The sequence below is a fragment of the Protopterus annectens genome, chromosome 7.part0 (genome assembly GCF_019279795.1).
Source record: "Protopterus annectens isolate FY-2018-M chromosome 7.part0, PAN1.0, whole genome shotgun sequence".
NCBI classification, from domain to species: domain Eukaryota; kingdom Metazoa; phylum Chordata; order Ceratodontiformes; family Protopteridae; genus Protopterus; species Protopterus annectens.
In genome coordinates this window covers 116,766,040-116,780,196 of record NC_056739.1, presented here as the reverse complement: position 1 = coordinate 116,780,196, position 14,157 = coordinate 116,766,040, and the positions used below count along the sequence as shown (strand labels likewise).

General features: G+C 44.3%; 1 protein-coding gene across 1 annotated transcript in view; it reads left to right on the top strand.

The window, feature by feature from the left end:
- Nucleotides 1–14,157, top strand: part of NUDT3 (nudix hydrolase 3) — a 578,627-nt gene that overhangs the window by 404,845 nt on the left and 159,625 nt on the right. The window contains exon 4 of the mRNA XM_044076550.1: nucleotides 1,407–1,491. Within this exon, the coding sequence (XP_043932485.1) occupies nucleotides 1,407–1,491 (85 nt within the window). The remainder of the gene's footprint in view (nucleotides 1–1,406; nucleotides 1,492–14,157) is intronic.

Here is a 14,157-nt window from a genome sequence, read left to right as displayed (position 1 = left end):
TGGTAATATTTTCGAATTTATGTATAATTGTCATTACCCAGGATGGAATTTCATTCTTGACTTGTACAAGTTAAAACAGAGAGCTGTTCAGTGTGCAACTTCATTGTAGGTTGATATGATGAATTTTGCATTGCAGGGTTACTCTGAAACAAATTATTGTGGGAGGAAGTTATGCTGCAGAGTCCCATTTAAATTACTTGGTACAGAGCTGAAACACTAGCAGGCTGAGAAAGTGTTCCCTGACATCTGGATTAGTTCAGCAGGTTTTTAACTCTGTAAAGATGTGGCTCAAGGGGCAGTAGAAAATGGCACTGAAACAGTCGAGCTTAATTCTTGAACTATTTCTTTTGTTTTTAATGATTATTGCCTGCCTAAACTGAGCAAATTGTATCTGATGCCCGATGCTCACCCATTGTGATAAAAGAAGCAGAGTAAATGCTGTTGGAACAGTCAGGCTTGTTGGTGATGTCTGAAACGTGGTTTATGGTTCATGATGGGCAGCTCATCCCGATCAGATGCGACACCCTACCCTGCCCCAGTGTGTACATCTGGTTGACAACTTGAAGCTCTGGAAGCAGAGCTGTGTTGTCTTGATTTGCATGAATGAAGAGAAAGTTTGTAACAGGAGTTAAGCAAAAGGATGATCCTATTTCATGTATTTAGTTTATATTCATCAATTCATCTTGCTTTTTAAGTGGGTGGTAGGTTGGTCCAAGGATAGCTACACTTTCAGGCACAACTTGGACATCCTTTCAGTAGTACATACAGTCCGTTGCCAGTACCTGTTTCACATGTAAGTGGATTCACACTGCTTCTCAGCAAATTCTAATATAATCTTTTACAAATGCTGACATCAGTTTATGCATAACAGGATTTTTGCAATGCTGATAGTAACACAAAAATATAACATTTTACAAACCACCTATCCTGAATGGGTTTTGTGTAGTTTAGAGGTAGAATCAACACTTGGCATACAAAATGAAATTCATATTGCGAATTGGAAAAAAAAGGCAATTGTACTTACAGAATGTATTTATTTATTGGTTTATGTACTTGAGTATGAAAGTGTAGGCTAACTTCATAGATAAAGCATTAAACTGACATTGTTGAGATAACTGTCTTATAGAAGACTTGGGCTAGTGGTGCAAATGTGTGCAAAATGGGCATTTTCAAGCATCCTGAACTTTACACCAGGTACTGGTTTACCCTAGAAAAGTAGCATGTGTAATCCCATTTGCACTGGATTAGACCTTTAGATGTTTGGCTATGAACCATAGTTGTATCTGGAGTACATTGCACGCATTTAGATCAGTATTTGCAGACTGAATGCATGCATGTAGTAATTAAACTTGAATGTACCAGCATAGCGTTGAGCCTAGCATACCATTTTTGTATTTGTTTTCCAGAACCGTGACAGGAAACACAGAACATACGTTTATGTGCTTGTAGTAACAGAAGTATTAGAAGATTGGGAGGATTCTTTAAATATTGGTGAGTTGACATTGACAGGAAGCTGCTTTTGCTGTTCCCTGTATGATTTATTGAATTAAAGTAACTCGTGTAATGCAGTCTTCCTTGTGATTCTGATTGTTTTGTAACCCATTTCTGCCAGCAGACAAAACCAGATGTTCTTTGTGTTTCACTGTTGCAGTCATTACATTTGGGTAATCTGCTGGCAGGTTGCCCTCAGTCGGCCTGAATAACAAAGTATTGGGTCCTGCATCGGTTGCTGGCTCCTCTTCCATGACGTCAGGTCGTCAGGGGTATAAAACATGCAGCCGACACCATTTTAAATAGTTTTTCTTGCCGCACGTTGCCCAAAGCAGAAGCAGTTCGCAAGTGCCGGTCGGCCGACTCCTGAAATTTTCGTTTTCGAGTTTCAGAACCAAAGTCTTCAAACTAAAGCCAAGTACCCCGTTGGGCAAACTTTTTCTTGCTCCTTACCGATGTCAGTAAAAGTTAATAATTGCATTACTTGTGGGAAGCAAATACCTCATAAGGATTTTCATTTGTACTGTATTCCTTGCCTAGGCCCTGATCACAACATGCCTTGCTGTCTGTTTTGTGCTAAATTTAACCAACGCACTGTTAAGCGTCTGTATATTTTTGCTTCTAAATATTTTGGTTCAAGATTTAACTACCCTGAAATGTTTGTTAGCAATCAGACTACCGGAGTTCACAAAAACGCAAGGAAAAAGACAGACCGTTGAGGTCCAAAACAGACTAAGCTTCTCCTAAGCCAGTCGCCGGTACTCAGTGAGGCGCTTTCGCAGCCCCTGATACCCGCTGCTTTTGAGTTGCAGGCCTCTACCGAGAACCATTCGGAGTCCGGTATGCCGTGAGATTCACAAAGTATTGAACCCGTGGATGTCTCTTCCTTGGATGGGTCCAGAGCCGCTGAGCAGGCACCGGCTTCTGAGGGTGTTTATTAAACAGATGCCATCAACAAAAACAAGGTCGAAATCGACTTCTATGTCTAAAAAAACAGTGCATGGGCCACATGCTCTGGCCCCCTATGCCTAAAAAAACAAATGATCAAAAATGGCTGAGGATTTAATTATCTTGATCAGGGGTTCCCAACCCCTCCCCCCTGCTAAGAGGACTAGGCAAGGCACTGATTATGAATCTTCATATCAGGTTTTCATTTCTTCTGATAAGGAATTTTCTATTCCACCTTATGAGGATTCTGATGCAGAGGAGTCCATCCCATCTGCATCTCCCGCTGAGGGTTACTCTTTTGGAAATACTTTGCATACTTTAAGGGAACATTTTCACTGGGAGAGTCAGGACTTTTCTGAATCAAAAAAGAGGCTTAGGGATTTCCTTCTTCCTCAGCATAGGCCTTTGGCAGTACTTCCTGTATTAGACATTGTTGATGTGTTCACCGAATCAAGCATGGCTCCCTCATTCCCTGCCTCCGGCTCCTAGTAAGCCAGGCAGATATTACAGGGTGCCTGACTCCCACAAATTTCTTTTCAAAAATCCTGCTGCTGTAAAGGCTTCTACAGCCAAAAATATCCTACCCCTTCTGATAAGAGATTCCAGGGTGCAGGATTGATGGGGTAAGAAGATTTATACGTCTGCAACCTTGTCAATCAGGGCTTTAAACTGCCAGTTTCATATGCTTAAATATCAACAGCATGTTATGGGCTTACTGAAACAGAAAATGTTGATTTCTGATTGTGTGGAAAATAGAGTTACAGGATTTATTGCATTCAGCAGAACAGGTTGGAAAGCATACTTTGCAATGTGGTTTTGATTCCTTGGAGGCCTCTTTAAGGGCCGCCATAACTGGATCTGTGATGAGGCATGCCTGGCTCAAGGAGCAAAATCTGCCAGATTATGTTAAAGCTAAATTGTTGGATGCCCCTTTACAGCATGATAGTCTGTTTGGTAATAAGGCAGAAGAGGTTTTAAAGAAAATAGAAGACAAAGCTAAATCTATGCAAACTAAAAGATTTCTTGCAAGTGCAGCCACCCAGGTTCAGTAGGCACTGGCCTACTAAGAATTGGTCCTTTCCTGTGTCCAACAGAGCCACTCAAGGCAAACCCAGGCGCTCAAAAAGCTCCAGATGTCAATCACAGGGATCTTACAGGTCAAAGCAATGGGGTGCCTCCACCTCCAAATCTGGAGGTAACAAAGCACAACCCTACAGTAAGCAGTCTCAATGACTTCTCTACCATCTCCAAGCACTGATCTTTTGGCAGCCCCCTTGGGGGGAAAACTAGCACTTCATGCTCAAAATTGGCAGTTAATTACCCAGGACAAGTGGGTATTAAACATAGTATCCCACGGGTACAGATTTCATTTCCATACTTTGCCAATTCCAAACGGATGGCCAGATCTGCCACAAAACCAGTGGGAAGAGGCCCAGAAACAAGTCATGTCCCTCATGGATATGGGAGCTATTCAACCGGTACCAGAATAAAATCTTTGTCCTTTTTCCTTTTCAAGACTTTTCCTGGTACCCAGAAAAGACCAATCATGGCGTCCAATAGTGGACTTAACAATTCTGAACACGTTCCTGGACATTCCAAAATTCAAAATGCTGACTTTACTGCAGCTACTGCCTATGCTAGGCAAGAATGCCTGGTTGGTAACTCTAGACTTGAGAGGCATACCTGCATATCCCAGTAAGGTAATCTTGCAGAAGATACCTCCGCTTCAAAGCAGGTTTTTTGCATTACTAATTCTCTGCACTGTCCTTTGGCTTATCTACTGCACCCAGGGTCTTTACGAAGTGCCTGGCACCAGTAATTGCATTCTGCAGACAAAGAAACATTCAAATGTATCCTTATCTGGACGATTGCCTCATTCAGGCAGAGGACAAGGACACACTTCTTCAACATCTGGCGTTTGTAAAAAGGCTTCTAGCATGCCCTAGGGTACACCATAAACAAAAAGAAATCACAACTGGTACCCTCTCAGATAATTGCATTCCTGGGTGCAAGCTTGAATACAACTGCCCAGACGGCTTACCTTGCGCCAGACAAATGCAATTGACAACATACTTCAAACAAATGGCAACAAAAACCCAGTTATCTGCAAGACAAAATTCTTCAGGCTTTGGGGTTCATGGCATCCTGCATTCTACTAATTCCATATGCGAGACTGCATATGAGGAAACTTCAGTGATGCCTAAAAAGCTTATGGAGTCAACATTGTCACAGCCTGGAAACAATGATTCCTCTCATTCCCTGCCTACAACAGGAGTTTCTTTGGTGGCCAGAGACATGTCACCAAAACAAGGGACTGTCATTCACTCTACCCCCTGCCACCCAAACCCTAACTACAGATGCATCAGACTATGTTTGGGGGGCCCACCTGCCAGGGAGATGCATTCAGGGCAAATGGAGCCCAAACCAAATGCATCTACATATCAACCAGAAAGAAATGCTAGCTGTTCAGAATGCTCTGACAGCCTTCAAGGACTTACTTCATCCAGGACAACTACTGATAAAAACGGACAACACCACAGTTATGTGGTACATAAACAAGCAGGGGGGTACCCATTCCTACCCCCTTTGCAGACTAGCCATTGCCTTGTGGAACACAGCCTTGACTTATCAAATACATCTTCAAGCTGAGTTCCTGCCAGGAAAGCAAAATACTCTGGCAGATGACCTAAGCAGAAATCTTATGGACCCGCACGAATGGAAACTGGATCCACAAATCTTCAGCATGTTAACACAGAAATGGGGAAGCCCAGACATAGTTTTGTGGAGAGGCAAATAGATCTGTCAGTTGGACAAATTCTGCACAAGAACTCATCACAAAAAAGCATGGAAAGTGGATGCTCTATCCTTCAGCTGGAAAAACCTGTCAGTCTATGCCTTTCCTCCTCTGCCTCTACTCTCCAAGGCCTTACTGAAAGTCAGACAGGAAAAAACAAAAATGATTCTAATTGCTCTGGACTGTCCTCAACACTGGTACCCGCTTCTAAGGAATATGTCACACCTTCCTCTGTGGTACTTGCCTCAAACACCTCCTCTATTGTCTCTGCAGAACTGTCAAATTCTGCACACTCCTCTCCAAACTCTGAATCTTGCAGCATGGCTAATCAACTAATTATTCAAACGACATCCCTCAGTAAACCTGTAATGGATGTCATTTTGGAAGCCAGAAGGCCTAGTACTAGAAAATCTTATGCTGATAAATGGAATATTCTGTGCTTGGAACCAAGCACAAGGAATAGACGCAGCAAAGCCCAATATTCCTCAGATTTTGCGATACTTAACTGAGATGCTTGATGAGGGCCTATCATTTTCTTCAGTAAAAATCCATGCCTCTGCCATCTCGGCTCATTATAACAGAGCCTCCTCTCTTTTCTCATCCACTGCTAAAACAGCATCTCAGAGGGGCCAAAAATTTAAGGCCTTCCAGGAGAGTGCCAACTCCTGCATGGGACCTCAATTTTGTGCTGGAAAAACTCACCCTGCCTCCTTTTGAACCAGCAGCTACTGCGGATATAAAATTTCTTTCTTGGAAGACTGCTTTTCTTTTGGCAGTCACTTCAGCTAGAATGGTTTCAGAACTATAGGCTCTCATGGCAGTGGAGCCTTTCATTATTTTTTACCCAGTCAGGGTGGCCCTCAGGACCAGTCCTTTTATGCCTAAGGTGGTATCCAGTGTGGCTCTTAACCAGACCATTCACCTGCCAACTTTTTTCCCACATCCGCAGAACAAGGGGTAGCGGATTCTGCATTCATTGGATGTATACAGACAACTAAGATTCTACTTAAACAGGACAAAAATCTCTAAGTCTGAGCAACTGCTGGTAACATTTGCTGCAGGATCAGAGGGGAAGGCTATATCAAAGCAGACTATGGATAAGACATTGCATTAGATGTTCGTGTTTCACTGTTGCAGTCATTACACTTGGGTTATCCTGCTGGCAGGCTACCCGCAGTCGGCCTGAATTCCAAAGTCCTGGTCCGGCGTCTGTTGCTGTCGCCTCTTCCCCTGACGTCACTGTGCCAGGGGTATAAAAGATGCAGCCGACGCCATTTTCTTCAGTCTTTCTTGCCGCGCGGTGCCCGAAGCAAAAGCAGTTCGCAAGTGCCGGTCGGCCGACTCCTGAGATTTTCAAAATCGAATTTCAGATCCGAAGTCTTCATTAAAGCTAAGTACCCCGTTAGGAAACTTTTTTCTTGCTCCAGACTGATGTCAGAAAAAGTTAACAATTGTATTTCTTGTGGGAAGCAAATACCTCATAAGGATTTTCACTCTTACTGTATTCCTTGCCTAGGCCCTGACCACGACGTTGCTTGTTGTCGGTTTTGTGCTAGATTCAACCAACGCACTATTAAGCGTCGGTACGATTTTGCCTTTCATTACTTAGGCCGAAGATTCAATTATACAATGCCGGCAGAACAGCTGACGACCGAAGTTTATAAAAAAACACAAGGACAAAGCAAGGACAGGCATCCGAGGTTCAAAACCGACGACGAGGCTCCCACTTGGAGCCGACTGGGCCTCTGGAAACTCAAGGTATGGGATCCTCGGAAACTATTCCCTCAGATGGGTCCGGAGTCGCTGTGCAGGCATCGGCTTCTGAGGGTGTTTTCAGACCTACACAATTATATGTGAAACCATCTTCAGCTTCAAAGCCAAAGACTAAAGCAGCTCTAAAGACAAACAAGTACAGCATTCTCCAGGACAGACTTCCATGCCTAAAAAACAGATGCTTAAAATGTCCGAAGACCTTCTTACTTTGATCAGGGGTTCCCATCCCCCTCCTGATAAGAAGCCTAGGCAAGAGGCAGAATATGAATCTTCAGATCAGGTGTCCATTTCCTCTTGTTTCCTCCTCTGATCAGGAATACTCTCTTCCTCCCTATGAGGATTCTGATGCTGAAGAATCTATTCCTTCAGCTTCTCCTCCTGAAGATTATTCCTTTGGGGAAACCCTGCATACCATGAGGGAGCACTTTCATTGGGAGTGCCAGGATTATTCAAAATCCAAGAAAAGGCTCAGATTTACTTCCTCAGCACAGGCCCCTTGCTATTCCCCCTGTTCTGGACATTGTAGATGTTTTTCAGAGTCCGGCCTGTCTCCAGACTCTATACCCCCTGCACCGGTTAAGCCAGACAGATACTACAGGGTCCCAGATTCCCATAAATTTCTATACAAAAACCCTGCTGCTGACCCAGAAACCATATCTCAGGGTCCTAAGGGAGTCAAGGCTTTCACTGCTAAAAACCCTGTTCCCTCTGATAGAGATTCAAGGGCACTGGACAGATGGGGGAAAAAGTTTACACTTCTGCTACTTTGGCTGTAAGGGCTTAAAATTGTCAATTTCATATGCTTAAATATCAGCAATACTTAGTCACTATTAAGACAGAAACGGTTGACTAGCTCTGAATGTCCAGAAAACAAGGAAATGCAGGATTTATTGCATGCAGCTGAACAAGTGGGAAAACATACTTTGATTCTTTGGAGGCCTCTTGTAGGGCCGCTGTAACGGGTTCTGTGATTAGGAGGCATGCTTGGTTAAAGGAACAGACTCTGCCTGATCATGTTAAAGCAAAATTATTAGATGCTCCATTACAGCATGATACTTTGTGTTAAGGCAGAAGAGGTGTTGAAGAAAATGGAGGATAAAGCGAAATCTATGCAGACAGTTAAGGATTTCTTACAGGTACAGCCACCCAGATTTAGCAGGAACTGGCCTTCAAAAAATTGGTCCTTTCCAGTGTCGGGCCACAAAGAGGCCGATACAGATGCCCTAGAGGCAGATCCCAGCCCCAAGGCTCATACAGGCCTAAACAATGGGGTGCTTCTACTTCCAAAAACGGAGAAGACAAATCTCAACCTTATAGGAAACTGTCCCAATGACTTTCCTCTACCAGTACCAAGCACTTATCTTTTGGAAGCTCCCTTGGGGGGAAAACTAGCACTTTTTTCACAAAACTGGCACATGATCACCCAGGACAAAGTGGGTCTTGAATATAGCGTCTCAGGGTTACAGGTTCCACTTTCACACCCTGCCAAAGGTAAAAGGCATGCCAGACCTGCCACACAATGGGCAGAGGAGGCACAAAAGCAAGTTTCATCCCTCATGGACATGAGGGCCATTCAGCGAGTACCACTGCAGGAGCAGGGACAAGGATTTTACTCACGACTTTTCTTGGTACCCAGAAAGGACAAAGCTTGGATACCAATACTGGACCTGTCTATTCTAAACACTTTTCTGGACGTTCCAAAATTCAAAATGTTGAGACTGCAGAAGCTTCTGCCCATGCTGGGCAAGAAGGCTTGTTTTGTAACCTTGGACCTAAGAGGCATACCTGCATGTCCCAATCAGACAGTCTTGCAGAAGATACCTCAGATTCATAGCTGGCTCAATGCACTACCAAGTCTCTGCACTGTCCTTTGGCTTATCTACTGCACCCAGGGTCTTCACAAAATGCCTGGCACCAGTAATTGCTTTTTGCAGACAGAGGAATTCAAATATATCCCTACTTGGACGACTGCCTTATTCAAGCAGAGAACAAGGACATTCTACTAAAGCATCTGGCGTTTGTAAAAAGATTGCTAATTTGCCTAGGGTACACAGTAAACGAAAAGAAAAAGCTTGTACCCTCTCAAGAGATAATATTCCTGGGTGCAATCTTAAATACAACTGCCAGGTGGCTTATCTCACGCCAGACAAACAAAGGCAACTGACTTCTTACTTCGAAATGTTGGCAAGAAAAATTCTGCAGGCTTTGGGCTTCATGCCATCCTGCATTCTGTTAATTCCATACACAAGACTGCATATGAGGAAACTACAATGGTATCTAAAAAGTGTTTGGACTCAACATTGCCACAGCCTGGAAAAACTAATTACCCTCATTCCCTGCCTGCAACAGGAGTTTCGATGGGCACAGGCCTGTCACCACAACAAGGGACAGCCTTTCACTTTACCCACTGCCAGGCAGACAATAGCAACAGATGCATCAGATTATGCCTGGGGGGCCCACATGGCAGGAAAATGTATTCAGGGCACATGGCCCACAAACCAAATGCATCTTCATATCAATCTAAAAGAAATGCTGGTTGTCCAGAATGCCCTGACAGCTTTCAAGGATCTGCTTCATCCAGGACAACTGCTGATAAAGGAGGACAATATAACAGTCATGTGATACATAAACAAGCAGGGAGGCACGCATTCCTACCCCCTCTGCAGACAAGCCATGATTTTGTGGAACACAGCATTGACTTACCAAGTACACCTGCAAGCACAATTCCTGCCAGGAAAGACCAATACTCTGGCAGACTAAGCAGAAACCTCATGGATCCTCACGAGTGGAAACTAGATCCACAAATCTTCAGCATTATAACAAGGAAATGGGGATGCCCAGACATAATCTGTTTGCCTCCCCTCACAACTGCCAACTACAGAGATTTTGCACAACAACTTATCACAAGCTAGCATGGAAAGTGGATGCTCTATCATTCGGCTGGAAAAACCTTACAGTACATGTCATTCCTCCACGGCCGCTCCTCCCCAAGGTACTCCTAAAGGTCAGACAAGAGATGCCAAAAATGATCCTGATTGCCCCAGACTGGCCTCGCCAGCAGTGGTACCCAATCCTAAGGAGCTTGTCTCTAGGCCCAGCCTGGACATTGCCTCAAATTCCTCATTTACTGACCCAACAAAGCAATCAGATACTGCACAGCCAACTCAGAACCCTAAATCTGGCTGCATGGCGGATAATGTAACCATTCAGAACACACCTCTCTCCAAAGCAGTTATGGACGTTATTCTGGAGGCCCAGCACCAGAAAATCATATGCAGAAAAGTGGAAGAGAGTCTGTGCTTGGAACCAGGCTCAAGGAATTGACATGCGTGTACCAAGTATTCCTCAGATTTTACAATACCTAACTGAGATGCTGGACAAAGGCCTATCCTTTTTATCCATTAAGATCCATGCTTCTGCCATTTCAGCTCATTACAACACGGACCCACCTATTTTTTCACATCCACTACTAAGGCAGTACCTCAGAGGGGCCAAAAACATAAGACCCCCGAGAAGAGCACCAATACCTGCATGGGACCTCAACTTTGTCTTGGAAAAACTCACGCCGCCTCCTTTTGAGCCAGCCAATGCAGCTGAAATAAAATTCTTATGGAAAACAGCTCTGCTCTTAGCAATAACTTCAGCAAGAAGAGTCTCAGAGTTACAGGGACTAATGGCAGTTGAGCCTTTCATAATTTTCCATGCGGACAGGGTTTCTGAGGACAAACCCAACATTTATGCCTAAGGTAGTGTCCAGTGTGGCTCTTAATCAAACTATTCACTTGCCTACCTTTTATCCAAACCCACAGAATAAGGGGGAGAAACTTCTACATTCTTTGGACATACACAGACAGCTACACTTCTACTTGGACAAAACTAAAGCTTTCAGAAAGTCTGAGCAACTCTTAGTGGCATATGCTGCAGGATCTCAAGGAAAAGCTATCTCAAAGCAGACTATTTCCAAATGGATAGCCCACTGCATTCGTTTCTGCTGTTCTCAACATGGCAAATCAGTGCCTAAGGGCATCAGGCCACACTCAACCAGAGCAGCAGCTACTTCAGCAGCCTTCCTCAGAGGAGTACCTACCAAGGACATTTTGGAGGCTGCAACTTGGACTTCAGTGCACACTTTTACAAAGCACCAACACTTGCCTCTTTACTCTAAATCCAGAGCAGGCTTCGCCACTGCAGTTTTTCAGGGCCTCATAGCCTCTCCTAACTCTATTTAGGCCCAGCCACCCAACCTCAGCTTTGGGATTCAACCCAAGTGTAATGACTGCAACAGTGAAACACTGTGAACATAGTACAGTTGTGTACCTACCATAAATGTAGATGTTAGAGTGTATTCAGTGTTGCAGTCCAGGTTACCCACCCACCATCCCCCTTTCTTTGCTGGGACTTGTCTGTACTTCTCTTCTATACAACCTATGTGGTGTATTTGCTTGTAGATGAAGATGGTTTTATTTTAGTGCATGCTCTTTTATTGGCATAATTTCTTAGCCTACCCTTTGGGGGGCACCTGACATCTGGGGCAAGAAAAACTGAAGAAAATGGCGTTGGCTGCATCTTTTATACCCCTGGTGCACTGACGTCAGGGAAGAGGCGACAGCAGCCAACGCTGGACCAGGACTTTGGAATTCAGGCCGATTTGTGGGTAGCCTGCCAGCAGAATAACTCAAGTGTAATGACTGCAACAGTGAATACACTAATCTACATTTATGGTAGATACACAACTGCACTTTTCTGCTACTTGCACCATGGTAAACCTGTGCCCAAGGGGATCAGATCCCATTCCACCAGGGCTGCCTCTACTTCAACAGCTTTTCTCAGAGGGGTCCCTACCAGAGACATTCTAGAAGCTGCTACTTGGAGCTCAGTTCATACGTTCACAAAGCATTATCATTTACCTCGCTTCTCTAAATCCAGGGCAGGCTTTGCCACTACAGTCCTGCAGGGCCTCATAGCTGCTCCTAATGCTGTGTTTAGTTCCATCCTCCCATCCATAGCTTTGGGATTCTACTCAAATGTAATGACTGCAGCAGTGAAACACAAAGAACATAGTACAGTTGTGTACACTTACCATAAATGTATATGTTAGAGTGTATTCACTGTTGCAGTCCTGGTTACCCTCCCTCCAGCCCCCTACTTTTCTCTGGCTATACCTCTACTTTCCTTTACTATGCTTAAAAGCCTTTTTGGCGTATTTGCTTTTGGTTGGAGGTATAATTTTGTGTTTTTTAATTTGATTTGTTCCCCGTTTGGGGGGCACCTGACATCTGGGGCAAGAAAAACTGATGTAATGACGGCTGCATGTTTTATACCCCTGATGACCTGACGTCATGGAAGAAGGGACAGCAACAGATGCAGGACCCAAGACTTTAATTAGACCAACTGAGGGCAACATGCCAGCAGATTACCCAAATGTAATGACTGCAGCAGTGAATACACTCGAACGTCTACATTTATGGTAAGTGTACACAACTGTAATTTACCCTCCCTCCTGCCCCCTGACTTCTGTTGACTGTATACCTCTATTCTTGCTTACTATGCTTAAAGCTTTTTGGTGTATTTGCTTTTTTGTTGGAGGTGTAACCTTGTATATAATTGCTTCCCATTATGGGGGCACCTGACATCTGGGGCAAGAAAAACTCATGTAATGGCGGCTGCATGCTTTATACCCCTACTACCTGACGTCATGGAAGAAGACCGCGGCCGACGTAGGACCCCAGACTTTGGTAATCTGGCCGACTGAGGGCTACCACAAGCAGATAACCCAAATGTGATGACTGCAGCATTGATTACACTCTAACATCTACATTTATGATAAGTGTACACTGTACTCTTCCTTCCATCCCAGAGCATTGGGCAAGGCACTCTCCAAACAAACCATTGCATATTGGATCAGGAAACTCATCTGTCTTTGCTACTCCCACCATGGGAAAAATCCCCCAGTCGGAGTGAAAGCCCATTCCACCAGGGCATTGGCCACTTCCAAGGCTTTCCTAAAAGGTCTGAACATGTCTTCACATGGTCCACTGTCCACACTTTCACCAAGCACTACAAGTTAGACCAGGTCTCTCGAGTACGTGCAGGAGTTGCCAGGGCAGTCCTACAGGGCTTTGTAGAATCTTCTTCTGCATCTGCCACCCTTTCTTCCAGCTAAGCTGTGGTACTTTCCCACAACAAGAATACTGCAACATATGAATAGGAGGACATAGAATAGTTGTGTAAAATGTTACCATGACTGTAAATGTCCTTTTCCATGTTGCAGTATTCCTTCCCACCCGCCAATAACCCCCTCATCCATTCTCCTTTTGTCCCAGCATTTCTATAGGTCCTAATCCCATACACCTTTCACCCTGGACCTATATATACTACAGAAAGATCTATAGGTCCTAATCCCATACACCTTTCACCCTGGACCTATATATACTACAGAGACCCCAGGGTCCCATGCCTGACACCACTGGCATCTCCTCCTCCTGGGCCTTCTACTCCACCTGCTGAGCTTCAAGTTCTGAGGATTGTACGTGCTGACATCACATTTTAAGGCCCCTGGTTTATGGGCCCTACGTGTGACATCCCATGCAGCTTCAACAGCCAAGCTGAAGCTTTTGTATAGGACCTGACGTACGAGTTGGCTGAGGGCAGGAAATCTCCACAACAAGAAAACTGTAACATGGAGGAGGAGGACATCTATGGTTATGGTAAGATTTTACACAACTATTCTTTACTCCTGTGTGCGATCCTTTGGTGGGTTCTTGGATTCATTACTACCTCCATGAGTTAAAAAAAAAAAAAAAAAAAAAAAAGTTTAATCTTAAAATACTCTGGGTTCCATTTTTCAGTCAACAGCAGGTATCTAGGACCTATTTTCCTGTGACCCTTCTTGGGGAATATAACCTAATGCCCAAGGGTCAGTCCATAACAAGACTGGGATTGTGTCAGGCCTGTTACAGGAAGTTCACCTTGAATTCATTACTGAGACATGGTTGGATGCTAATTTGGCCTCTCCCATTCCGCCTGGGTTTATTGTATTGCAGGTCCCTGGGAAGGCAAGGCTTGGACGTAGGGTTGCTGTTTGCGCTGGTCCTGGACCTTGGCTGACTAAGGTCTCCTCTTGGGAGATAAAACTCTTCTGAACATTTTTT